Here is a 27,561-nt window from a genome sequence, read left to right on the forward strand (position 1 = left end):
CAACTGCTGCCCCTGGGACTATAGTTTTCTCTGGTACTAGTGGCATGTGCTACATCAAGGAAAAATGAGGGGGGCAGAAAGAAGATTAGAAGGTAATACAAGGTATCCCCTGTCCCTGCTCAGTGTAAGGAACCTTAGCACCTAATTCCATGAATTGTGCTACCAGTTTATACACTAACCATAAAATCTGGCTGGTGTTCTGGTGAGATCATTAATATCAATAAGAAATACTTTTTAAATGTTAATTTAAGTTCCCTGCAGGACAACCACCTTACCTAGCTTTCCCCAGGATATTATTTTTGATACAGAGATGATTTTCTTAAAGTTCCATAAACAAGACAAAGTGTTAAAACTAAAAACAAAATTAAAAGCCATACCAACTATGAGAATAAATTCCTTTCTTTTTAAGTTGAATTGCAGGGGATCGAACCCAGGTCTCGCATTTGGTATGGTAAACATTCTACCACTGAGCTAGATCCCAGTCTTAAAATTTCATTTGAATTCCACATTTGGATTGTTCCTCTACTATCTACTAACTAAATTATCAAAGTTTTACAGTTTAAAGTTTCAAAGTCTGAAAACAACCACTATTCACATGGACCCTGTATTTGTAATGAGTTAATTTGGATAAATAAAATTCACCTGGTGTAAGGTCTCACAACATTTCTAAGGCAAAACAACTTAACACTCGGGGTGACAGATAATCAGAAACTGGAATTTCCATTTCCTAGCCCATCCTTCCAAATGGGCATTTTGCTTCTTTTTCCTAATTTTATAATATTTTAGAAAATGTTGACTGCCCAGTTATCCATTCTATATTCCCTGAAATCCTCCAACAGGAACTCAATTGCTTTTCTCAAATGCCATGTTTGTTAAGAAGGGTATATGAACTGTTAGGAAATTCCCTGAACAACATTACTCTAATTAGGTAGTATATTATCCAGAAAAGACCAGTGACAAGCACCTTCCAGGAGAGAAGTCTAGAGTGGCTGGACCTGCTCTCCTCCTAGGCCCGGAGGTGAGGGGAGAGACCAGGAGCTGCTCCACCTTGCTACATTCGCTCTCTCAGCTCAGCTCGGTCTCCAGCCTCGCTTTCTGCCACCACCTCATTATTAATTCAGTTGGTTTTCAGGTAATCCAATTACCTGCACCCTGGGCCTGTTGTATTATGGGGAACCAAACATAAGCACAGATTACACTTAGCTAGTTCAGGCTAGGCTTGGCAAAACACCCAGCTCTGCTTTTCTCCCACCACCCAGCTCTGAATTTCTTGTTGTTGTGGTGACCTGGCAACCATGTTCTGAGCTTTCCTGTAATTATCTGCACAACTTGGGTCAAAACTCCTTGATTTCACTTGATTCAGCACTTCAGGGCCAAGAATGACTTGTTCAAGGGAGTTTATAGGTATCATTACTATACCGTTTTCTTGTGAGATAAAGTAAGAAACGGGTAACTACCATATGACTTCTGGTTGACTGATTATAATTATAATTCTGAGCTCTCCACAATCTTGCTCAGACTCTCACCCTGCATTTCTAGGAGGGGAAAAAAACCAACAGCATGCTCCATTTTCCATTGATCATATCACAACAACTCCATTCTGAATAGCCATCGGGTGTCACACTGTTACCCAACCAAAGCCATTAAAGTTGATTGATGAGAAAAAGGCTAACTGAAAATTGTGAGAATGACAGGCGCAGTTTTCTCTCTGCTGCTCCGCTGCTGTGCCAGGCAGGGAGACAGCGACATGCACTGCTGTTAAAGGGGTTTCAGGAATCCTATTCGCCTTATCATCATTAATTTTTTAAAGCCTTAGCATCTGTAAACATTGATTTGAAGAAAATATTTGTGAAGAATTGCTTAGAAGGAGTAAGCCCCAGTTGCATCATGGAGATTCAAACTAGCACAATTTTACAGGGCAGAAAACCGGTGATTTGATCAAAATAGCTACCCAATCGCTCTAGCACATAATGTTTAAGATTCAGCATTACATCCTCTTTGCTCAATATCAGAGGCCAAAGATAGTTCGTTTTCTTCCTTAAAATAATGCAGGCCAATTAAATGAAGAGTTGCCAAAAATCAATTTAGACTTCAAAAATAAGATGCATGATTCTGCAGCTATGACTTAAAATTCTCTAGTCTCATTTTCCTTCTGAAAATAAAATTTGTATCAGATCATAAAGAAAACAGTTTGGAGTAAACAGAAGGTTAAAATCAACATCCCTTTAATGATCTAAATCTTGAGGTAAAACACTGCTATAATTTGGATCCTAAATGTCCCCCTAAAGGCCCAGGGGTTAAAAGGCTGGGTCCTGAGCTTAGCAACATCAGAAGGTGGTAGAATCCTTAAGAAGTGGAGCCTAGTGGGAGGTCTTTAGGTCACAGGGGTGTGCCACTGAAGGGGAGTGTGGGACCCTCACCCTTCCTCTTCCTCTTTTGCTTTCAAGCCATGAGGTGAGTGATTTTGCTCCAGCATATGTTCCCACTGTCATGTCCTGCCTTGCCACAGGCCCAAAACAACAAGCAACCATGAACTGGAACCTCCAAAACTGTGAACCAAAATACACCTTTCCCTTTATGATTATCTCGGTATTATAATAACAGAAAGCTAACACATCCTTCTCCCACCAAATATCAGATAGTACTGGGATATGTATAGAAATACTGTATTTCACCCCTTCTATATGTAGAATTTATTAATTAATCATCCTTACAAACTTTTCTAGTTCTAACAGAACTTCTCTTGGGAGAGGCTAATATGGCATTTTCTGAGATGCCAAACAACAGGGACTGAACTTTTTGCTCTTACCCTGTCTCAGTTTCACCACTAGAGACAAATCACATTCTGTCCCGATAGGAGAAGTATGATTTCAGAATGGGTCTGTTTATGGGGTGCTCTTAATCCAGATGGGAAGGTGACCAACCAACAGTGGGGTTTTGTGAGGGCTCATCATGTATCCTACCTAGGGATGGATCACAGGGTTCCACACCCTCAAATCCTTCTAAAGACACTTGTTCTTCTTCTTTACATCAGAAGGGTCTTGCCTGGACAAAGTCAGACCTCTGTAGACTTGAAGCCCACACTCTGTACTCATCACAAGTTTCACTGCTAGAGAGAAAGGCAAAGTACACAAGGGAATTTCCCTCAGTATAAAATTGCCCTTGTTTCATAGCAAACCTGACAATTTACTGGTTCTCCTCAAGGAGAAATAGATATATTTTGTTAATGGCAATAAGAACTAAAGGCAAAGGATCAAATATATTTGTTAACTTAAGGAAGTATTAAAACCTCCACTATGTATAAGAAAGCTGCTGCTGAAATTTTCCTGATGGGTCATTCAAAGAGTTACTATTTGAAAAATAATATTTGAATAGTAAACACAAACATTTTACTCTTTTTAAATTATTTGCACAACTCACCCTTACTTTTTTCTTCTTTCTCCTTTAAGGAGAAAAAAAAACGTGATTATGTCATTGTTATTTCAAAATATACATCTATATTTGCTTTCTCTTTTAACATCACATTCCTAAAATTAAATCACTCAAGGTTGGTGAAATTACCCAGGACTCATAAATTCTCATATCTAAATAATTCTTTTTTCTTTAAACAATTTCATTTGTTGAGAATCTTGGCATTCAATTTTTGCTACTTCAAAAGTTGGCATCTTCCTCTGAATGAAAATACTTTCCATAAATCCTTTATCTCCATATTATATATATTATGTACAAACTTCATAAATGAATAAAATATTTGCTTACAAAGTCCTCCAAATGAAATAACTCTTTTAACTCTACTAATGTTGGATGAGAAATCAATATTTACTGTTGGAGGAAAAAATTCTTGCCTTACTAAGATGAACTTGAATTTTGACTAAATTTGGTATAAGAAGGTTGTCAGATGATTTGACATCAGTGATTTTTACTTATACGTGACAAATCTATTTTACTACTGTTAAACTGTGGGCTAGAGAGTCTTAAATAACTGCCTAAGGAGATGCAATGAGCTAATGTTTGACCTGGGATTGTTACACAGGTTTGGTAAATCTCAACGCTACCTAAATATTCTGTCTTAACCTTCTGATGGCTTCAAGACACTTTAAACCATCCATGGTCTAAGCCCTAGTTCTAATTATATAATACCTAACTATCACACACAGCACCATGCTTAAAAAGAAATAAATCGAGTGGAAAGCATGTTTATGGAGAAAAGCAGGGTAGACTACCCCCAAAAAATATATTCATGGATTATTTGATAAAGTCAGGCCAGAAGAGCAAAGGATGGTAAAAATAAACGTCATGCTCTAAAACTGAATTTTGCAGATACTTTTCAGCATGATTTTTCTATGTTTCACTTTTCACCGTCAGCTGTGAGCTGTTTCCAAGTGTGAAATCGCCTAACAGAGGAAGCAAAGCTGTCATTTGACATCTGGGAGCGTGGAGATTGGGCTGCAGTGAAAAGCACTTTGGACTTCTTCAATTTACACACATATTCACCTATAAATTCTTGAATCTGAAAAGTATTCAAAGAGAAATATCAATGTAAATTTCCAGCATTTAAAATTAAAGGCTCCTAATGGGGTGGAAAATGAAAGTGAAGGGCATGCTGACAGAATATCACATCAACATGTTTAAGACTAGAATGGGAAACTTAAATGGCTATGTTAGCATAATAACTAATGTATAAATAATCTTATTCACTTGAGTTAGACTGCATATTAAACTTTCAAATAGTCTTTTGTATCTTATACAGTTAATAGTATAAGTTCTATTTTCCAGCTGCTTATTTATAATGAGAGTCAAAAATGTTAAGAAAAAATACTGGTAGGAAAAGAAAAATTTACACTCTTGACATCTTATTTTTCATTTATACTTAAAATGCTATAACAAAAATTTATTCTACATTATCAAGTGATAAAACATATAAAATTCTTTGTCTAAAACTGTATGTTTTATGTACAAATAGAAGTAAAAACAGAGTAACTAAAAGGAAGTCCTTTGGAGAAGAATAACCAGTCTACCCCCATTTTTGTTCTATAATCTCTCTCAGTGAAAAGCAGAACCTATCTAAAAGTCTCCTCATAAGGTATCTTTATGGAAACTAGACAGTGTTATATTTATATTGTCATGCCAAACAATCTATTCCTACTTTGTGGACCATTTCTTTTGCTTTTTTCTTTCTGAACTCCATTCTGTGTGTCTGTGGTATAAAAAGAGCCCATTTACCTTGAATGATGTTTATTTAAAATAAAACCTTGCTAGAGAATCACCCTGGATAATCTAAGGATACAAAGTGAACCTAAAAGGAATGGTTTCTACTTTGAAAACAGGGCTGGGTTTGATCAGTGCATTCGTATTCTCAAGACCCTCGTGATGGGTCTGCAGCTGCAGCCATTTATGTGCTGGCTTTTTCACAGATGTAGACAAGAGAAAGCGCCATGGCTTTTGTCTTTTTGTTGCTGGATTCGTTTTCTTTAATATTAAAAAAAAAGGGCAACTTAAAAAAAAGTTCTTAGGCTGTAGAAACATATGAATATTGAACTTCCTTGGAAGTATGCATTGGTGAAATGACTAGGACTTTTAAAAATCTAAGATCATAAAGTTGGCAGAAACTATTCTTAAATAACAGAAGGTGATCATTTGCATTTCAAAATTTATCTATCTTGCCTTCCCCCTCAATTAGACCAAAACATGTTGATTCACAGGTTTCTTTGTGTGTTTTTTCTGTTTTAAACTTATTTATAGAGCAGAATAATGGCCCCCCTGCTAGTTTGGCATTTGCTCAAGTTTCTGTCCATGTAAATCGAATCTGTTACTGGAAATTTTTCTCAAAATATAGAAGCACATCATCTACAAGATAAAAAAGACACACTGCTGATATTATAAAGTACAGGGCAGGTGGGTGATGTTTTTAGGACAAAAATATGATAAGGATTTCCAGGGGGGAAGAATGGTAAGGGCCCCATGCTGTTCAAACAAAGGTGAATCCTCCTCATCAGAATCTTGTGACAACTTCACTTTCAAACCAAACATGAGTGCTTAGCAGGCTTTAGAGTTACTTGCATAAAAACCCCAAGGTTCAAGCTGGGGTAGGGAAAAGGGATATGGGAGGGAACCATTTCAACCCTGGTGTTTGTAAGGGTAAATCAAGAAGTCTAACAACTACTTACTGATTAGTGAGTTTTAAACACTGATGCACTAACATACTATCATTGTTTCCACCACCCTTTGAGAACAAGGAGAAATAACTACTTGTAGTTTTTATTAGTAGCTCTGCTATTCAGTTTCAAGAAAAACAGTAATTTATAAATTTTTGCTTCAATTCCCCCAGTACTGTAAGCAAATGGTTAGTAATGTGTAGACTTAACTGAGTTCTTTAACTAAGTTTGAGATCTTCTAAATTAGAACATTAACATGACCTTTCTATTAAGACTATGACTGGTTTTGTTTCACCTTGCTGCTTTAGGTTAATAGGCCCAAGGACTGGAGAAACTTTCCATACTATTCATGCACACAGTAATACTAGAACACTTCTAGCACAACTAACAAAGCTTGAAGGCAAATCCCTTTATGTAAATAATTACAACAAAGCCTCTTTTTATACTAAAGGTTTGTTGTTGTTGTTGTTTTTCCCCAAATGCTAGTGAAGGACAACCTGAAAAAGGACAGCGAAGGGAAAAAAGAAAAAAAAAAAAAAAAATCCATTAATGGTACACTGCCACCTGCTGGTGAACTATGAGAATGGTGATTTCTGAAAAAAGGCTTAAAAATTAGAATTCAGAAACTGATCTGTATTAAACAGAACACAAAATTGAAAGTATGTATCTGTTGATGAATGTATTATGGTTTTGTCCCACATATATTAATGCTCTCAGGATCCCAAGAAGTTATGGACATTAAAAAAACAGACTGTGCTTGAGACTAAAGAAAAATAATTTGCTTGAATGCTAAAATACCACCTTAAGGAGCCAGATATAAATATTATAATTATTAACAAATATACTTATGTACACTGAAACCTAAAATGTAATTTCTTATCAAATTAGAAAGTTGGGTGGTGTCTATAAAACTAACAATCAAGACAAACAACTGGTTTTTTGCCCTATTTTGTATTTTATCTAGACACAAGGTCTCACTGAATTGCTTAGCGCCTCACTTTTGCTGAGGCTGGCTTTGAACTTGAAATCCTAGGGTCTCAGTCTTCCGAGACCTGTGCCACCCCACCCAACCAGACAGGTAATTGTAATGAAGCGATTTCCTACTATGAAATTTTTGTTATTCCTTTTACTATATCACACCAATATGTTTTCAAAAATCAGAATCATGTTTTCTATTTGAGGGAGAAAAAATTGTAGTTTTGTTCTATTGTCTAGGAAAAAATAAAATCAGTCCTAATTTGGAAAAGAAAGTGACAGTATTAGTTCCCAATAGTTATTTAAGGAAAGTTTAAGCATATATTCCTTATAGAATTAAAAACTTTGCTCTTCCTCTTCACTGTAATTCTTAACAATGAAGGTTGTAACTAAAAAATAGTAAATCTCTTTCAATTCAAATTATAATGATTTCCTGTGCAGCAGAGTTAAACAAGATAAGCATCAATACACTGGTAGGCTAGTAAGCATTAAATACTGTAATGACCAACAATCAAATAGATGATGTCAGCATAATCAGTTGAAACTCCTTTGGAAGTAGATGGAGGCTTCTTGGGGGCAGCGGAGGTTGGGGGGTAGGGGCACCAGGAGTGAAGAAACTGCAGTCATCCAAAGATAGTAAGTGCTAGGCAAAGCAAACAAACTCTGAATTCAAATATAGCCCATCCGCAATGATGAGAGAGGAAAAAGTAACTCAAACATAATTCATATGCTTAACTTACCTAAAATTATCAATCAAGGACTTCAAACCCACAGAAATAAATCTCTTATTTTTAAAAATAAAGACAATACAATAAGGGCAGGAGAAACCTGTTGTGTCAACTGTTTGGCTAAATGGGCTATTTTAAAAGAAGAACATGCTTCCTAAATTTTGTTAAATATAGAAAGAATCTTAAAACTGCATTCTAAAATGCCAGGTCTACTCATCACTGAAATCACAATGCATTTTTTTAATCTTTATCTATTTATAGCCTTAGGAATTTGATCCTTTAGTCAGCTACCTCTAACATCTTAATAAAAATCATCCATGTAAAGAGGGTCAAGATATCTAAAGTTCCTTCTAAGCACTAGTTAAGTCATTTTAAGGAATTTATTTCAAGTTCTAAGGGATGTATAACCACTTTTTACAAGAAACACACACACACACAAACACACACACACACACACAAAACATACACCTATGGATTATACAATGGTTTTATTCCCCAAATTTTCCTTTTTAGAGGGTTAAAGAGATAACCAACCAATACGTATGTGAACTGCTAGTGAAAAATACAACTTTTACAAAGAAAGGAGAGCTGCTGGACCACTTTTTCAAGTGAGACATTTTAGGAGATGGCTCTAACCTGGGGCACAGTACATTCTCTCTATGGCATCGCTGTCACAGGAATCTTCAACCTCACTCCACCTGCTAAAATACGTTAGCTGAATGTGTCCTAAAAACAAAACGACAGGAGAAATCAAAACATTTTTCTCTTCCATTTTCTGCAGAAGTGAACTGTAATTACTCCTTTTGTAGCTAAAAACAGTATCATTAAGAATAATGGCATCATTAAGTACTAGAAGCTATTACTGGGGGTGAATTTGCTGCACTGATAATGAAGCTCTAGACAGGAAATGAAGATACTAATTACAAGATAAAACGCCTACTCAGTTAATTGGAAGCAACAGCGAATAAAAAGAAATGCATTTGCAAAAGTTCCTGACCTCTATCATTCAATAAGATGTTGTTTGGGTTCAAATCGCGGCACACAATTCCCTCTCTATGTAAAGCATCAAGGGCTACCACCATTTCAGCTGCCCATCTTTGAATGCAGCCCTCTGGGATGTAAAACCTGGAGTTCAGTGCTAATTTTTTATCAAGGTCCTCAAAAATCTGATGGATTTCCTTGTCTCCTTCTAGTGCTAACATACTTTCTCCCTTCCTCTCAGAGTCTCTCTGGAATAAACAAGTAGATTCCTCTTTAGCCAAATCATCAGCTTGATCTGTAAACAGCAATACTTCCTCTGTTTTTAAAGTGTCTGTGTTTGCATTGTATTCATTAGCACCTGAGAGGGGATTAGAGATACAGAATAAGCTTTCTTCTGTGGTGTTTGCAGTTAATGCCAACTCCGCCACTCGAAGTCCTTGCAACTCAGCATCTGAGCTGGGTAACAAAGGCAGGTCCCCTGAACTACTATGATCAACAGCTGCTACAAATAACACCCCAAGATCCTCCTGCGCATAGTGTGTCTTGGTTATACTACAGGGCTTGGGCCTAGAGTGATCACTCAGTCCCTCTGTGCCTTTTTCTTCAGGGGCCTGGCATTGTTCAGTACTAAGCCTGAGGCACAACACATCCGGGGCTTCCAACAGTTTGCTTTCTACCATGCCCACATTAGTCTGTGTAAACTTAGTAGGTCCCGTTCCAGCAGCTTCTTTTGTTGGCTCCAGTTCACCAGGGAGATTTACAAGAAGATCGGGTCTTCCTTCATCAGTACCACTGACATCATCAAAAGCAGCATCCTTAAAGGAAATAACTGGGACTGAGTCATCTGAGCCCCTGCTAATGGTGTCCTGAGCTTTGAACTCTACCTTGTTCTCAATGGAATTAAAACTCTTAGAAGTGCTGTCCCCATCTGGAAGAGTAAAGAATGGTTTCAAAGGTTCTGATTTTAGACTACACAGTTTTTCTCCAAAATCAAGTCCCAGGAGTTCACTTGTGCTATCCTTACTGTCTATCCTAAAGAACTCCATGGGGCTATTTTTTGATCTACTGAGGGAATCAGAGGTTCTTGGAGAACAAACTGCTTCTGGGTCCTCATCTCTAGGGAAGAACTTCAGGTCGTGGGCTCTCAGCTGAGTGCTAGGGCTGTCACTGTCAGCAGCAAGATGTGCTGGAAAGCTCCTACTGGCTTTGGTATCAATGTCATTCCCTTCAGTCTTCATGAGAGGCTCCTCGTTCAAAGACCCTGGTTCAATCTTTTCCTGCCCATATTCATTGCATAATGTTAAATAACTAGTAGTGCATTCTTCTTCTGAACTTGAACCGGAATCTGGCCATTTTGGAGAGCTGTCTTGGCCTTCATCTTCCTGGTTGCTATCATCTTGAGAACTTGGAGTAAGACTAGTCTTCAGAGGCAGAACTTTAAGTCTGCTTCCCCCATCACTTCCTCTGGATTCAAAGCTGCCACTGTCCTGAGGACTACAAGTTGGCTGCTGCCGGTGAACTTCAGTAAGTGTGGACTTTTTCACTTCCTTAATGTCAAAGCTTTCTTCAGGACTTCTGTTTAGAAATTTACTGATATATGACCAGAGTTTGCCACCTGTGAACAAGTACAACCAAAAAAACAATAAGATCCTTAAACTAATATTTAAGCAACTTGAAAAAAAAAGTAGTCTAATAATCATCAAAACCAAGTCAACAATACTCATTAAATGTCAAATGTGTTATAAAATAGGCATATTTAATAAAATTTGAGGCTACATTTCAATTTTATTATTGCTAACTGATGAATATGGTTTCAAGTATTTCTCCCGATATCAATTACTTTCAAAAATGACAACCTATTTCTTTCTTTTGAAGGGAAATTAGTTATAGCAAAGACTAATATGAAATCTCACAGCTAAAATCTTGCTTTAAGTTAACTCTTATTTAGTCTTAGAAACATCTGATTATGTTCTGGTCTGGTTATGTAATAAGTAAGTGGTCAAGAAATACATAAGTACTGTATGAACTTGTATACCACAATGAGGGAAAAATAATCAACAATATTGTTCCATTTTGAAAATGCCCAGTCCAAGTCATGTGGTAAGCCATTCTTATAAACCGTGGCCACCATTAGAAGATGGCGCCGGCTTCCACTGTGGCCTGTGATAAACAACTCCTTTTATGGAGAGTTGGCGCGCAATCCCTTACCACCCTATGAGAGAGATCCACGTGGCGGCTTGGGATTGGGACTCGGGGGGCTTTATTAAGCTGTGCTTGGGTGTGTTCGGGCGGCGGGCGCTAGAAGATGATACATGACTCAAGGCCTGAATAAACTGCTGAAAGAAGAATCCTGTGTCGTGTTTTCCCTTGCCGGCGAGGGGTCGAGACAAAGTCAGGCACAGTGGCGCACACCAGTAATCCCGGCAGCTTGAGAGACTGAAGCAGGAAGATTGTGGGTTCAAAGCCAGCCTCGGCAACTTAATGAGACCTAAGCAACTTAGAGAGACTGTCTCTAAATAAAATATTTTTTTAAAAAGCTTGGGGATGTGGCTCAGTGGTTAAGCACCCTTAGGTTAAAACCCTTGTACCAAAAAAAAAAAGCCAAAAATTGAAGGAGAAATTTGGCAGCTGTTAATGTAATTTGTTTTTAAATGACATTATTTTTTCCCGTCTTATGCTCCCTGATACATGTTCATATGTTGTATAAGCTCAAGTAAAGCCATTGAGAAAGATTAATTGAGCAGCAATTAATGAGGTAAGTTATTATAATTATGATTCTATATTCTGATTTATATCTATAAAACTAAACTCACTTGAAACACTTTTGCAGAAATCAAATAAACATAAAATAATCCAGCTTTTTACCAATAATATTTGTTATGTAGTTACTTTACCATTTTTTTGTTTTATTTTAACCATTAAAAATTCAAAATTAGAGATTTTCTGCTAATTAGAATCTTTATATAAAAACTATAGTATCAAAACCCCACAAATGCACTGATTAAAAATAATAGTAAAAGAAAGAATGATATTAAATTTGATCCAGAAATCTCAAAAGCAGTACATAGGGAGGCATACTTTGGAAAGATAGATATAACTGGCTCAGAACATTTTTAATGTCACTATTAAGCAACATATATCAAATGTAGCTAAATCTTAAAGAAAAGTAACCATTGACAATAAATGGCATGAATAAATCAGCAGTTGCATCCAAAAATTTTGCATTTTACATTTCATTTCTAGAAATTCCATAAATACCCAAAGTACTGTGCCTACCACAGAATAAATGATCAGTAAAGGGTAAGTGTCATAATATCAATCCTAGGATCATCATGCATCTCTTTCTACCAATGATCCAGTTAACAGTCTTCCTTATTTTAATAACAGTGATGTAACTTTTCTGTCTCATTTTTTCTTAGCTGAAGCTTTCTGTCCTTTTTGGAGTGTATTCAATGTTTCCATATGGTTTTCAAACTCACACTCACAAAGGAGCTATGCATCAATTCCAGTCTGAAGTCTTTTGACAACAATAACCACATTCTTTTGAGCACACTTACCTATACTGTGGCACCCAAACAATAATGCCTACCCCTGAAGCTGAGATCCTTATGCAATCCAAATAAAATGACACTGTGATTTTTGATTCTCCAAGATGATGATTCCTTTGAGGGAAAGATCAAGTCTTTTTCACCTTTCTATGCCTACTGTCTATACAGTATGCAGGACATGGAGGGCACTCAGCCAATACTTGTTCAGTCAGTCAATAACACAGCATGAGATGTGCCATCACCACGTAGAAGTTTCGGTATCAGCAAGAAACACAACCTGATAAAGTTCTAGGAAGTTTCCTTCACTCTTAGGCCAATGAATCTAAAATTCAATGTACTTAAATTCTTTATTTTTGTCCCCCAAATCACATCTTTCTGTTTTCCGAATCATTGTAGCATAAAAGTTCCAGACCAAACTTGAATTATTTTCTTTTCTTTGCTCCTCCTACATTTGACACGTCTCCAAGTCCTATGAGTTCTACGTACAGTGTTTCTCCCAGGCATCTCCTTCTTTTCATTCCTTTGGTTATTCTGTGCTTCTGGGTATAATGCTATAGCCACAACTAGACTATAAAGTCCCTACTATATCACTCTATCATACTAATTGTTGTCTAGTTAAACTTCCATTTTAGCCCAGATCTTATCATGCCATTTCTCCATTTAAGAACTCAAATCCCTCTACATATTGAACCATACCCAGGCATTTGAACCCCTGGGTAATACAATACCAATTCATAATTGGGTCCTCTTCCCCTATTCATTACAGAATTCACTTGAATTGGACATCCCCACATAAACCCAGGCTGGGCTTTTTCTCATTCTATACTTACCACTTAAAATTTTTTCCTACTAGTTTCCTTGTAATATCTGCTTGTCAAAATCCTACCCATTCTTGAAAGTGCTTCAGAATCTGTTCTTTTTACCAATTTCTTTGTATCCCTTTACAGGAAATAATTCATATCTTCTCTGAATCCTCTACATCATCTGGTCCCTCATATGACATTTACAACATTGTACTTCATATTAATGTTACCTTTATGCTTTTATTATTTCCTTTACCAGATCTTAATAAATGCAGAGGATTCTACCTAGCACTAGTGAGTTAATAAATAAATATTTATTAAACTGAGTAATAACAAGTGGTATCTTCACAATTTTTAAAAATCCTTTCAAAGAAAAAGGTGTACAAGTACTAATAATGTCATTTTAGAAGACACCACATTTTCTTCCTAGTTTAAAACTAATAGAGAGCTTTACTACAAAACTTTTCAAAAAATACAGAAAAGAATAGGAAAATAGAAAAGACAAAAATTTAAATTATCTGTAATCCCACCACCTAATGATAAACACTATTAAGTCATTACTATACTTACTTTCACATTTTTTAGTCATAAATAACATCATAAACATTTCCTAATTTTCATGAGAAAATGAGCTTGAATGGCTATATAGCATATCCATGCAACAGATGTTGTGATACAGTTAAATGTTCTTCTGTTGTACATTTAAGTTGTTTTCAGTTTTTTTTTACTATAAGAATTACAATAATAAATATTATTACATACAAATACTTGCATTCTTTGATTATTTCATCAGGACAGAATCCCAGAAATGAAAATACTGAATCAAGAAGCATGTTAATGTTTTTGGTACGTGTTGCAAAATCGCTCTACCTTCTGGTAAGTAATGTGCACAGCGCCATCCTGATGGCCAAACTTGCCCATATCAGATAGTAGCAAGTTTGGGTTGAGAATTTGGCTCACTCGTAGAGCATCTGCCTGGTATGCATGAGGCTCTGGGTTTGATCCACAGATTAAAAAAAAAAAAAAATTTAGAAAGTTTATCCATTTGATAAATCAAGTATGGTATCCTATTTAATTTCCATTGTTCTCATTATTAGATAAAATTTTAAATATGATTGTCAGTGTTTTCTTTATGGAATCTGTTTCCAGACTAAACAAGCACTTTAACAACAATTATAAAAACTGTTATTTTTAAAGGGACAAAACTGTTTTAGTTCTTTCCCACTCTCTGATGGGTGCTCACTTAAATTTATTGTTCCTAATGCTTAATATTGAGCTACAGAAACAACATTTTGATCAAATCACATCCTTTTTTCAATTATGAAAAATATAAAATCACATCACCTACAAGAAAACATGATTCTAACTAAAGTTTCTCACCCACAAAATCTGCTTGGGTTTTCACTTTCTGCAGAGTTGAGATCAGGCCCAATATAAAAACTTATACAAATATCACTATTATTATTATTATTATTATTATTATTATTACACTAAACAACTTTTAAAAACCATGTTATTGCTAAATCACAAAATATAAATAGAAAACAGTTAAAATATTAATAATTTTAACACTTTAAGAATATGTAAATGATATTTTTCTTTTTTTTTTTTTTTAACAAGAGCACAAATTCATCTTATTTATTTTCCATTAGTTTAAATCTTTGGGGGATACAGTATCAGACGGATTCTGTATCCAATGGCCTTAGCAGGAAGGTTGCTTCAGAATGTGATCTGAACCATGCCACTATTTCTGTGGCACAAGTTACCTTTCCCCAGATTACTCCTATTTTGTTTGGTCTGCCACCAGGAGTCACTGTGTTGTTTTTTGCTTTGTACACATAAGCACATCTTTTGCCCAAGTAGAACTTGGTTTCATCTCTGGCATAAACACCTTCAATTTTTAGAAGAGCTGTGTGCTCCCTTTGGTTCCGAAGACCCTGCTTATAGCCAGCAAAAATGGCTTTGCACCACAGCCTTCCAGACATATATGCCTTTTAAAGTCCTGTTGCCAGCAGGCCTCCAAAGGCATTTTTCTAGGCCCTTTTGAAACAAAGTTGCAATTACTGAAGCATCTTAAGCTATAAAGGTAGTAATTCATAAGGTTTAACTAAAATTATTTCCTTGCCTCTCATCACATTTTAATTTATTATCTTTCTACAAGATTGCGCAATAAATGTATTAATCTGCTTGACCAGAATTAGGACTTAAAGTTAATATGGATGATCAAATATTGTTATAGCAATGATAAAAATCATCTTTTGACTCAGAAATTCCATTTCAGAACATCTGTCCTACAAATAATTTTTAAGAACAGACAAAATAAGATTGCACAAAGATATACATGTACAAGTACTGGGAACAGTTTTTAAAAAATAATTAATAAGGACATAGATAAATTATGGTAAATCTGCACAATCATTTTATATCTACTCAAAAATATCACAGCAATATTTGCAAATACAAGATGTTTACCAAGTACTGAGTACAAGTCTACGTATTTTGCGTTTATCAACCATTTAACTTTCACATCAACCCTATAAAATGGTAGCCAACTATTATTGTTCCTGTTTTGCGAATGAAGAAATTGAGACACAGAAAGGTTAGGGTCCAAGGTTGCACAACTAGTAATAACAAATCAACATTTGTGTTCATATAGCCTGGTGCTGAAATCCTTTTTAAACACTACACAACCCTGGCTTTCTTAATATAAACCTACTTGAACTCACAGGGAAAGGGTCCAAGGTACACTGCAAAGATGGGGTTGGGGGAAAGCAAGATAAAGACACAATATAATCATCTGTATTTTTAAAAATCAGGTAAGTGAGGAGTATATGTTTATACATAGAAAATTTTTGGAAGATGCATAATAAACTGTCAATAGTGTCTATTTCTGGGGAATAGGTAATTTTTACTTTTATATGCTTCTATATAGTTTTAATTTATTTGCTTATAGATTAGTTTTATACATTTTTTTAAAAACCTAGCTAAAAAAGGAGAATCATCTTACCACTTTGGTCCCTTGCAGAGAAATTCTTTCCCACTACTATTTGGTATGTCAACACTCCAGGGCTTTTACAATCTTTGTTTTTCAGCCTGGCCTTTCATCTTTTTTCCAACAGGCTCAATACTCTATGGTTACACAGAGCATCACCTACACACCAAGCATTCTGCTGTAAGGATATGTGAGGAATATTATATAATCCTGATTTTAGGAACTTACATACCTTTCTTCTTCAAATAGAGTTAAGAGGTTAATTTGAAAGAATAAACATTTTAAACCTTTCCCCCAAAATCTTGTCTGTTATATCCCACTTCCTTCTCAATACCACCTGAATAATAATAATCTACAGAACTGAATCTTGCATTTTTTCCTTCTAAATCTATTCCTTCCATAGCTTAGTAAATGGAAAGTCCAATCTTTCAATTATTTGAGCAAAAAACCTTAAGAGTTATGTAAGGCAGAATCATGCCAGTTCTACCTTCAAATATAGTCAGACTCCAGTAACAATCCCACCATCACCACTACTAACTATGAATATGGTTATAAGTATGCCTCCCAAAGGTTCAGGTGTTGGAAGTGTGGTCCCCAGTGTGGCAATGTTAATAAGTAGTAAGACCTTGAAGAGTAGAACCTAGTGGGAGGTCCTGAAGTCACTAAAACCAAAGTCCCTCTCTGGATTCCTGTCTCACCACATTATCTCTTGTTTTCATACACACTCCTACTACTGTAATACCATGCACCATGAGGACCTTACCAGAACCAAACAGATTCTCACACCATGGCCTTGAACCTCCAGAACTACAAGGTAAATAAACCTCACTTATTTATATAATACTCAGCCCAGGATATTTTGTTATAATAACAGAAAATGAACTAATACAAAAACCTGTCAAATCTGCCGTGATTTTCATTTGAATTGCTGTAACAACCTCCAAGTTGTTCTCTCTGATTTTGCCTTTGCCCTCCTATCTTCTGTTTTCCACAAAACAGTCAGAATGATTTCTACATTGTCACTCCTCTTTGCTCAGTATCCCCCAATGACTTCCTATCTCATTCAGAGTAACAGTCAAGTTCTTAAAGTGGCCTATGAGACCATACAGAATCTGCCTGTCCTATTACTCGCTCCTCTAAACTCAGTCCCATCTCTTCCCATTCTCTCTAGCCACACTCGTCCTGCTACTTCTTACACACCAAGCACACTCTTCTGAGCTTATGCACTCTTTTCTCTCTTGCCAAGACATTTTCCCTCACATATTCACATTGCTCCTCCTCACTTCCTTCAGGTCTCAGGTCAAATGTGCCTTTCTCAATCAAGTGACCACCCTATATAAAACAGCACCGCTCTGACAAGTCCCTTCCCTCCTTTTCTTGATTTTCTCCTTAGTATTTATCTCCAGCTGACACACATTCATTTACATACTTGTTGTCTGTCTGTTCCACCTCTACACAATGGAAACTCCATACAGGCAGAGTCTTTGTTTTAGTCATTGTCGCACTAGAACTTCACCTGGGCTCCAGTAAGCACTCAATACATTTCCAACTGAATGAATTAAAAACAGAAAAGAAAATGAATCCAAGAGACTCAAATAAATTATAGACAGTTCTGTAAGTAGTAGGAGGTTAAAGCTACAAATCATAAATATTCAAGCATTGGTAACATGGAGAAAACTGTTCAAGATTAACTTTTTCAGTAATAACTATTTATACATATGAGAGTGACTTTTTTTATCATCTTCACACAAAATACCACAGAAAATAACCACTGAGACATCATCCAGTTCACTCCCTTGCTCAAGCCAAATCTGAGAAATTACTATAGACTCTTCTCTCCCTACTCCCAAATCCATAACAGCTCCCTCTGACGCTACCCTTAGGACATCACCACTGGCAAGCCGGCAGGCCATGCCCTCAGCCTCTTTCACCCACACTCCTACATTAACCTTGTCACATCTCAATTCTTGGCTTTCTAAGACTCTTTCCCCAAACAACAACCAGAGTGGCCTTTTTAAAATGCAAACCAGATCTCACCACTGCTCAACATGTCTAGTGGTTCCAAATGCACTTGAAGAAAAAACGAAGTCCTTACCCTGCTCCATAAGCTCCTGCCGCATTCTCCAGTGCCCTCCTGTACCAGTGCTGTGCTCACCTACTGATTCGAATCAAATGGCCTCCTTTCTTGGTTATCAAACATCCTGAGTTTGCTTTTACACTGGTCCCTGTACCTAGACCTAATATTCAAAGGATGGTTTCTCTTGCCATTCAGAACTCCTCTTAAATGTCACCTTCTTAGAGAATCTCCTTGATTACTTAATAGAAAGAAACCTCAGTTGTTCTCGGTTAGATCTCCCTGTGTTAAAGATCAGATTCATGCCATTAATCTACTGCTTTTTGTTTTTCTGCTTGTCCTCCACAACAAGAATTTAAGATTAACAAGGGCAGGTTCTTTTCCTATCTTTTTCACCTAAAAAGAGCCAACTACACAGTACATGCTCAATGAATTGGTTGAGTAGCAAATGAATTGAGAATTCCTAGTTGCACCACAATTTACTATTTTTTGTATTCTAAACCCTTCTTAAGATTAAACAATAGATACCTAAAAGAAACAATCAAAACATATGCTGCTTCCAAGTTTAAATAATTCAAGCCACATTGTATAATCATATGCCCATCCAAAGTCAGGTATGGTCAACAGTAAGGAGAAAGAGACTTAGTAAAGATTATTTATAACAGCAGAAAACTTGAAGGTCCTATGTCTATGACTTTAAGACATTATAAAATTATAAAGTAAAATCAGTTTTAGCTCTAAGAGGTATAAGGGAAGGTAGAAGATGGCAGAAGAAAAACTAACATATGATTTGGAGAAGGAAGAAGAAGAAGAAGAAGAAGAGGAAGATACAGTTACAAATAACAGAGGTAAGCTAGGATTGAAAATGTACCACAGATAATCTCCAACATGAATAATCCACACTGGGTAATAGAATATTGACTATAATTACATTCATCCTACTGACCTTGTTCTAAATTATTATGGATTATTACTACGCAAGTTATTTTGTTCCACACCAGAGGTGGCTGTATTTCGCTATCAGATGACATGACCTCTAATTCAATAATGTCTGTAATGCACTGGTATCCTCAGATAAAAGCTGTCTATAATGTCTGAACAAAGGTGAATTAGTTATCCAATTCACACACGCAATTAACTCTCTTAATACCTGTGAGACCATGGAGCCCCTTCTGAATTTCCTATTAAATACTGCATATGGAGGTCTTCCCTCCAGCTGTAGTTATCTTGTGCTGTACTTCATAATAAACAATATTAATAGTTTATTGCCCCCATCAAAAATCTTGCATTAGTTATCATAAGAGACCTCATTCCAGACGCAATGACTCCTTTTCCTCAGAAAATTATTAAATTTGGATGTTATGCCAATTAGTAAAGCACAATAGTTCTTTATTCTCAGTAATATACAAATAATAATGTCTCTATGAAATATAAAAAATAATTAATTTTTTACTGTTTTTAAAAATATCTCTTAAAAACACCAAAAGATCATTTATATGAAATGCATTTATATTTATATGCTGTATTAAGTCATTCTTAGTAAAAGACTATTTAAATTCAGGTGTTCACAGGCAAAACCAAATCAAAACATAATATTTTTTGCCACCTGTTCCCTCCACTAATAGCTAAAATTTCATAAACAGTTTGAAGGCAGAGCCCCATGCTTCTGCTTTGTACACATATGTGATGCCAATGGCTGTATTAATAAAAACTCAGATCAGAATAACAAGGTAATGTCAAATGTTAAGCAAACACCCTGGCCTTCTATAAAAAGGAGGTAATTAATTAATTCTTCAGGGGATGCTTTTCATTTTAGTCGTCTAACATAAATGTATCTTTTTAGCAGAGAAAAGAGAACCAAATAAAATCCCTAAAATAATGTCTAGCTCTCTTAACGTGCATTCACATTAAAGTTCTAATTATATTAGATAAATTCTATGAGAAACTAGGAAAGAAAGTATGCCTAAGAATGAATGGTACTGTATATAGTTCAAAAGAAATCTGCTGTGCACCCAAGTTTTCGTTTTCCTTCCCATCTCTAAGTGGGAAGGCAGAGCAGAGGAATGAGCAAACAGCTTCTTGTATGTGTTTCACTTAAGAAAGATGTTGTGGAAACTAGAAAGCTAAACAGGTGATGTTCTTCACTACATAAACAATCTAACTGCAAACCAACCTTCTGCATGCTGCAGCACAAGAAATACGGACTCCTCAGAGATGATGTACTTGTGCAGACACACCATGTTGGGCACACAGCGGGGGATGATGGTCTTTCTGTTCCTGCTGTATTCACTGCTTTTCCTTAGACCCTGACAGAGAACAAAAAGGTCAGTTGTACCCTCAGTTGCCTTTGGAGCCTGCTGTGCTCTGTGTTTATCAACCAAACTAATCTATCCGAGTTACTCCGGGCTTCAGAGAAACCACTCATCTGCTGCTCTATGCCCCTCAGTCCCTGGAGGCTGTGCTGATGGCATCTGGCGTGAATCCAGAGAACGGAAGATGCCACAAAGCTGCCATTAAAATCAATTACGTGGGTCAGTGTTTTTATTAGAGATGCTCTCAGACTAAGTCATCAGGATGACACACAGTTATTTCTCTATATGACCTTTTAAGTTTGATTTTACTTATGTACATCTTTAAAACAGGAGACGTTGTGAGATCAATTCAAATTCCTGGGACACAAAAGATATTCCTACTAGATTAAACCAACAACTTGAAAATTCTATTCCAAAATAGTACAAAGATTATTATAATACCTCCAAGAGAACAAGTGTGTGTGTGAGTGTGAGTGTGAGTGTGTGTGTGTGTGTGTGTTCTAGTATCAGACTCTGGTTTCAAAGACTGAGGAAATGTCAATGATAAAGTATATTCATAAAAAGCAATGTGTTTCAGTATGTGTCAATGTGACCTACTGCCATGCCTTATCAGCAAAAAAGAAGTATCAGGAAAGGAAATATAAAACTAATCAAAGCACCTTCTGGATGCTATGGAAATGCTTAAATTAAAATAGTTTCAATATATATCATCACAATTAATTCCAAAAACAATTATGAAATTGAGGAATTTTATCATCTTATTCGTTTAGTTATAAATTGAGTTAGATCAAAATGAGAGCCAGGGATGTAGATAACACTTTCCCAAATAACTGGAACAAAATTTCAGTTCTGAAGAAGTCATAATTAAAAATGAGACTGTGTATAATATTCACAAATTACACAAAATTTATTAGAGATGTATTTAAACTACACACTACACATTTAAACAACACAAAGATTATTCTTCAATTGATCTAATTTATTTCCTCCCTATTTCAGAACATAAAACTTTTTTTAAATCTATGCTACAGGACATTTATCAACTTGATGAAAGGACAGGAAAATAAATACAGATCAAAAACATTAAGACATCCATACACACAAAAATTAAATCTTGTCTTTCAAAAGCACAATGTGAAAGTAAATTTGAAAATTCAAATTCTACTTACTTTTAAAATGAATGTCTGTTCTGTCCTTGTGTCCATTACAAGTAAAACCTATATAAAAATATGAGTAATAATTTAATCATAACACCATAAAACATTAACTCTACTTCTGGAAACTAAGAATTTATTAATTTCAGAATAGCTTGCTTTTAAATCCCCAAATCACAGGATATAAATAGTCTTATCCAATAGAGATGCTATTATGATTTCCTTTCCAAAAATACCATATTTTAGAAACATCTCTATGTGTCCTAAATGTATTTTTTAATGAATTTCTTAAAAGTAAAGGAAATATTTTAGACAAAGAGTTTTTCCTCATGGAACACAAATGGTGAGAAAGAAACATTAAAAAAAAAAAAAACTTAAAAAGAAAGAAATTGTTCAAATCTCAGCTTTCTTTCCCAAACTTCTCATGCAGCAACTTGGTATAATGGGATCTTGATAACCCGGGCCTGGCCACCACCTCAGGTATCTGTTTGGTACTGCTTCTCTACTCTGGACCCATCCTCAAATCCTTTTTACCATCAGCAAATTCTGTCAGCTCTATCCTTAAAGTAAATCCAGAATTCAAACTCCCCTCACTACGTCTAGCTTTATCTGATCCAAGCAAATATCAACTCCTTTCTCGCTAGTAACACTGGCCTCCTGCTTCTATCTTTGCTGCCCTGTGATCTATTCTCCAAATGGCAGCAAAGGGTTCCTGTTTAAGACATAACTTAGATCATGTCGCTCCTCTTGTCTTACTGAGACAAAAAGTCTAACTCCATAAAATGATTTCAAGATCCTTCATGATCTCACACAGTGCCACCTTGAACTGTCACCCACTTCCATCTTGATGACTAGAGGAATGAAGAAAGAAATTATCCCGCCATGTTAATTTTTATTATTATTATTTCTACATACTATGGCAATGGTTGGCAAACTTTTTCTGCAAAGAGCCAGGTATTTTAGGCTTTACAGGCACATGTGGTCTCTGTTGCTGCTTTCCCAATCTGCCACTGTAGCACAAAACAGCCCAATCCTGGAAATGGCCAGGGGAGGAGTATTTACACCACCAAAGTCAGCAAATGCTGTAAATGGGGTCTTTTTTCCCTTTCAAAAGAGCTGGCTGTCAAACATTTACTAATCCCAACTGAAAGAGGAGGGAGAGAAATCAAAGATGAAAGAAAAAGTTAAGCAGGGGAAAATAAAAGAATGGTGAGAAAAAAGAGGGAAGTTAAGACAGGAAACCAGTTTGAAAAGATGGAAAATCCCATTTCAGACGTGATGAACTTGAAGAAAGTGACAACTTCATCTTTGACCTCTCTTATGAGTATCTGACCTATACCATTTCAATTTCCATTTAGTTGCAATAGAATATTAACACAAGTACCTGATGACTATATCCCTTCCTTTTCCCCAAACCCTGCCCTCACCAAAAATAAAACAAAGTTACTGTTCTTCCCCCATAACGGCACCCTCCATGAAAACTCCCAAATCCAAGACTTCTCTAAGTCACTGTGAATTCCCATGTCTCCTACCTTCAGAACCAGTGACCAATTCTACTTCAAAAGTACCACTCATAACTAGCCTCTGTCTCTTTACTTACAATATTTTAATTATTTACTATGTTCTATGTTAATCCTTTCAACAACCCAATGAGATAATTTTACATTCCCATTCTACATACTAAAGACATTATAGCTTCACAGGTAGAGCCTGTGATGGTAGCTAACAATAGTATTTACCATTTATGAGGATTTCAGGGAGATAGTCTTACAAAAGTACAGCCAATGGTTATTATTGCTATCACTATTGTTGCTATTTCTCTGGGAAATGTTCCCACAGCCACTTATCAAACAAGCACTCATCTTTCCATATTCAGCTCAAATATCACTCTCTCTCTCTCAATAACACTGATGACTTTCTTCCTTTGTTCTCCCATTTTATACAGTACTGACTTCTACTACAGCATCCCTAACCCTGCAATTTGGTTTTATTTGTTCACCTGTTTTTCTCCCAACCCAACTTCAAGCTCTTTATGGGATTGTCATAGGCCGAATAATGACCTCTAAGATGTTCATGCCCTAAACTCCAAAATCTGTGAATAGGTTATGTTATGGCAAAAACAATTTTCAAGATGTAATGAAGAGGCAGGCCTTAAAATACAGAGATTGCCCTGGATTATATCTTAGTGGATTTCATCAAATCACTCGAACTTTTAAAAACAGAGAACTGTCTCCTGCCAGAAGAAATGGAAACCACAGAAGTGATGTGGCAGAAGAAACAGAGATCGGAGGCTAAGAGGGAAGTGTGGTTGCTGGCTTTGGAGACCACAGGTCAGAACCAAAGGGAGGAAGCAAGGAGCTTGCAGAGAGCCTGAGAAGGAATCCACAGGCAACTTCTAGGAGCAAAGAGCAACTATCAGCTGCCAGCCACCAAGGAAACAGAGTTCAGTCCTACAACTGTGAAGAGCAGAATTCAACTAACTTAAATGAGCTTGGAAGCAGATTCTTCTCCAGAGAGTCCAGTAAGAAATACAACACTGTTGGTACCTGTATCACATCAGTGATCTACAGAACCCTGAGATAATAAATTGCATGGCTTTAGGCTGCCAAATTTGTGCTAATAGCAGTAGAGAAGAAACTATTTCTTCTATTACAGAACATACTGTAAATGTTCAATAAACTTGTAATTAGTGAATTCTGGTCTAAAAGTATGGAAAATACAAGAAAAAAATGGGAGTGGGGTTCAGAAAATAATTAGAAAATAAGTCAGGACTTATATTCCATTATTAATAAGGACTATACATTTATATTTAAGCACTCTCCATAAAGATAAAAGATAAACACATGAGAATGGACCCTACTAGAATGCCTCCCTTATACTACCAAAGTTCTGGGTTTTAAGAAATTTAATTGCATAACCAAACAGGTTTTTTTTTTTATTTGTTGGGGGTGGTGGTGGTACCAAGGATTGAACTCAGGGGCACTCAACCCCTGAGCCACATCCCCACCCGTATTTTATATTTTATTTAGAGACAGGGTCTCACTGAGTTGCTTAATATCTTGCTGTTGTTGAGGCTGGCTTTGAACTTGTGATTCTCCTGCCTCAGCCTCCCAAGCTGCTGGGATTACAGGCATGGGCCACCATGCCCAGCTCCAAACAGGTTTTTATTAATCAATTTTGTGGATGAGGAAACAACGACAAAACTGTTAATCTACCTTGTGCACAAAGATAAGAAGTCGTAGAGGCAAAATTTAAATCTAGGCAGTTGACTCCAGAGTTCTTCCTCTTTAACTACTAAGTTATAACATATGTAAACAATATATTGTCGTATTTATGTCTGAATTTTGAAAGTTAGACACAGTTGGAATATTGTGGGTAGATAACACAACAACCAAAAGTTTAATGAGAAAAGTACAAAGAAAACTAGGAAAAAAGAGTGGTTCAGATGCCATAGAAAGAGAACACTTAATGTGAGAGTAATTATCCCAGCAACTGAGAGACAACTTGAAGAACAAGGACTGAAAAATGACCACGGTCCAAGGCAGTGAGAAATGGAGTAAACTGCGAAAGACAGAGGCCACACTGCCCTGATGGAAAGAAAATGGGGTTGACACATGTAAATCTTTCAGTAGAAGTAAGTCAGAAGAAGGAAAAACACTAAAATGAAACTGTGGTGGGGACATCAGTTCAAACAAAGGTTTAGACTTTGATTGTTTTCAGATTCCACAGACCTATTCTGTCCTCAATTGCCCTTTGAGCTATAGTCACCAAAAATCTGAACCACCAAAGCATAGAAATGCTTCCATAAAACCTGAACATTAAAAGAACATACCATGAGTGCAAATGGAGGCACTGTGAACCTCTTTACAACAGAAGGCTCAATAAACAGCTATGTCTATGAAGACATTTAGTGTTCCTTTTTACACCAAGTTGTGGCCCTTTCAAGTCACTCGCAGGAAAGCCAGTCAAGTTTGAATAAGGCACATCTACATGAATAGAAAACATCTTACTAGGTAAAAGGTATGGAAGCCACACAATCAAATAAAAGAGCTTCTTTTTCCTACCATACGCCTCATGGAGTGAACAGAATATACCTGCATAAATCAGGAGTGATATTCCTTTGCTGGTCTCACTTAGCTATGAAGCATGAAGCGCATCAGATAAAAAGGCCAAATTAAGATGGATAAGCATGGCTGGGAAGTGCTATGTTGTTTACATTTACTTTCTTTTCCTACCAAGTTTGTTTGCAACTAGACAACGTTCACATTGAGGCAATAAACACAAGAACATATGTGATTTTTTTAAAATGTGCCCTTTGACTGTCAATTTCTCCCAAACAGGTGTTGGCTAAATGATTATAAATTGGCCTCTGGATACACCTCTTCAACTGAGCCGTACAGGGCTGGTGATAATATAATTAGACCTAAAAACATCAGGCTAGTGAATGCTTTCCATCTGTTTGGCAATAATGTTTAGTTAACAATAGTCTTTAAAAGAAGCACCTTCAGCTTCAGTTCTTAAAGTTATTTACAGAGCCATTCTTAACACACCAGCACTCTTGCTAACAAGAGCTTTAGCCACTTAGAAATTATTAGCCATACGGCTGTACACAAAGAGAAACGGCTGTATACAGAGAGAAACGACTGCATTTAACATCTGTATCTTTCCAAATTTACACGCTTCAACCTCATTTAGAGCCATTTCTTAATGAACAGAGCTATGGCGCTGCATTAATATTATAGTTGCATGCACAAAGATCATAAGGAGCCAAACATTTTTTTTAATGCCAACAGTAGGCCAATCTGTAATGAAGCTGTCAGCATAAAGGACAAAATAATAGCTTCTTTAACCCTCAAACAGAATTTGTTCATTTGTGGACTAGAACACATCAATTTAAAAACTGCTCATGGATTTGTTCACCTTTATAAAGACAAAAATCTAATTTGTACTAATTTGATACAATTGTCTTTCTAATAAAAGGCTCCTAAAACCATCTTTTATTTCATGATAAAACAAGTACTATAGCTAAAACTGTCATGAAATAATTACCTTGGATAGCATACCTTATTGAAAGAATACAATTAATGTATTTCTCCCTTTCATTTTTCACACTTACTTATCAGCACTGTATTAGCATATGGTCTAACAGAAGAGATTACTCCATCTTTACCCATACCAACATAGGGAATGACTGCTCCTAACAGGGTGGGGGTGGGGGGGACAGCAACTTATCCCTTAAGAACTAGCCTCATCTGTTCTTCCATTCCACCAGAACAATGAAAGTTGTTCATTCTTCTCTCAAAATGTAGTAGGAAAAGTTCCAACTGATTATAGGTCTGAGTTTTCTCATTTCTACCATAAGGAAGGCCTCATATTTAACTAAACACCACCTTTGCAAAGACAAGACAGAGGGACAGAAAGTACACCAGAAGCACCAAATTTTTAAGCATGTAATGAAAAATATATTTGGAGAAAAGAAAAAAGATACGCTACTATTTAAAGACTGTGGTGAAGAAATATGGAAGGTTGCCTACAGTGGGGATTATGTGTTATATATCTAAAAGATTATGAATCTTTTTAGATATTTTACTGTTGACATTGGAAGTCTGGAAGTCTCTGAAAATAACTCTCATCTCCAATTTCTTTGAAAAGAAAGATTACCTAGGTAATTTGAGGGAATGAACATTGGTCTCTATTTTGGTAGCAGTTCACAGGATTGCAAAACAAGTAATAAAATCTAAAAGAATATTTAAGCCTACATGGACGGTAGTAATGGACAAACGTAGCCTGTCCCTTAGCTACAGTATCACAGTACAATTCATGTTTGCTGGGTTAATAT

The 27,561-nt window shown here is 36.2% G+C and overlaps 1 protein-coding gene and 1 pseudogene across 6 annotated transcripts in view; both read right to left on the reverse strand.

Annotated features, from left to right (window-relative positions):
- The window catches only part of Rps6kc1 (ribosomal protein S6 kinase C1), a 200,008-nt gene that overhangs the window by 21,791 nt on the left and 150,656 nt on the right, over window positions 1-27,561 (reverse strand). For 5 of the 6 annotated variants that reach the window (XM_015483653.2, XM_015483652.2, XM_048809401.1 and 2 more), the window contains 4 exons: window positions 21,738-21,785; window positions 20,430-20,562; window positions 8,856-10,454; window positions 8,495-8,584 (listed from right to left, as the gene is read on the reverse strand). In XM_015483653.2, the coding sequence (XP_015339139.1) occupies window positions 8,495-8,584; window positions 8,856-10,454; window positions 20,430-20,562; window positions 21,738-21,785 (1,870 nt within the window). The remainder of the gene's footprint in view (window positions 1-8,494; window positions 8,585-8,855; window positions 10,455-20,429; window positions 20,563-21,737; window positions 21,786-27,561) is intronic. The other variant, XM_048809399.1, reaches the window with a different exon arrangement.
- LOC125618485 lies at window positions 12,901-20,423 on the reverse strand (annotated as a pseudogene).

This window comes from Marmota marmota, unplaced genomic scaffold (genome assembly GCF_001458135.2).
Source record: "Marmota marmota marmota unplaced genomic scaffold, marMar, whole genome shotgun sequence".
Lineage (NCBI taxonomy): Eukaryota > Metazoa > Chordata > Mammalia > Rodentia > Sciuridae > Marmota > Marmota marmota.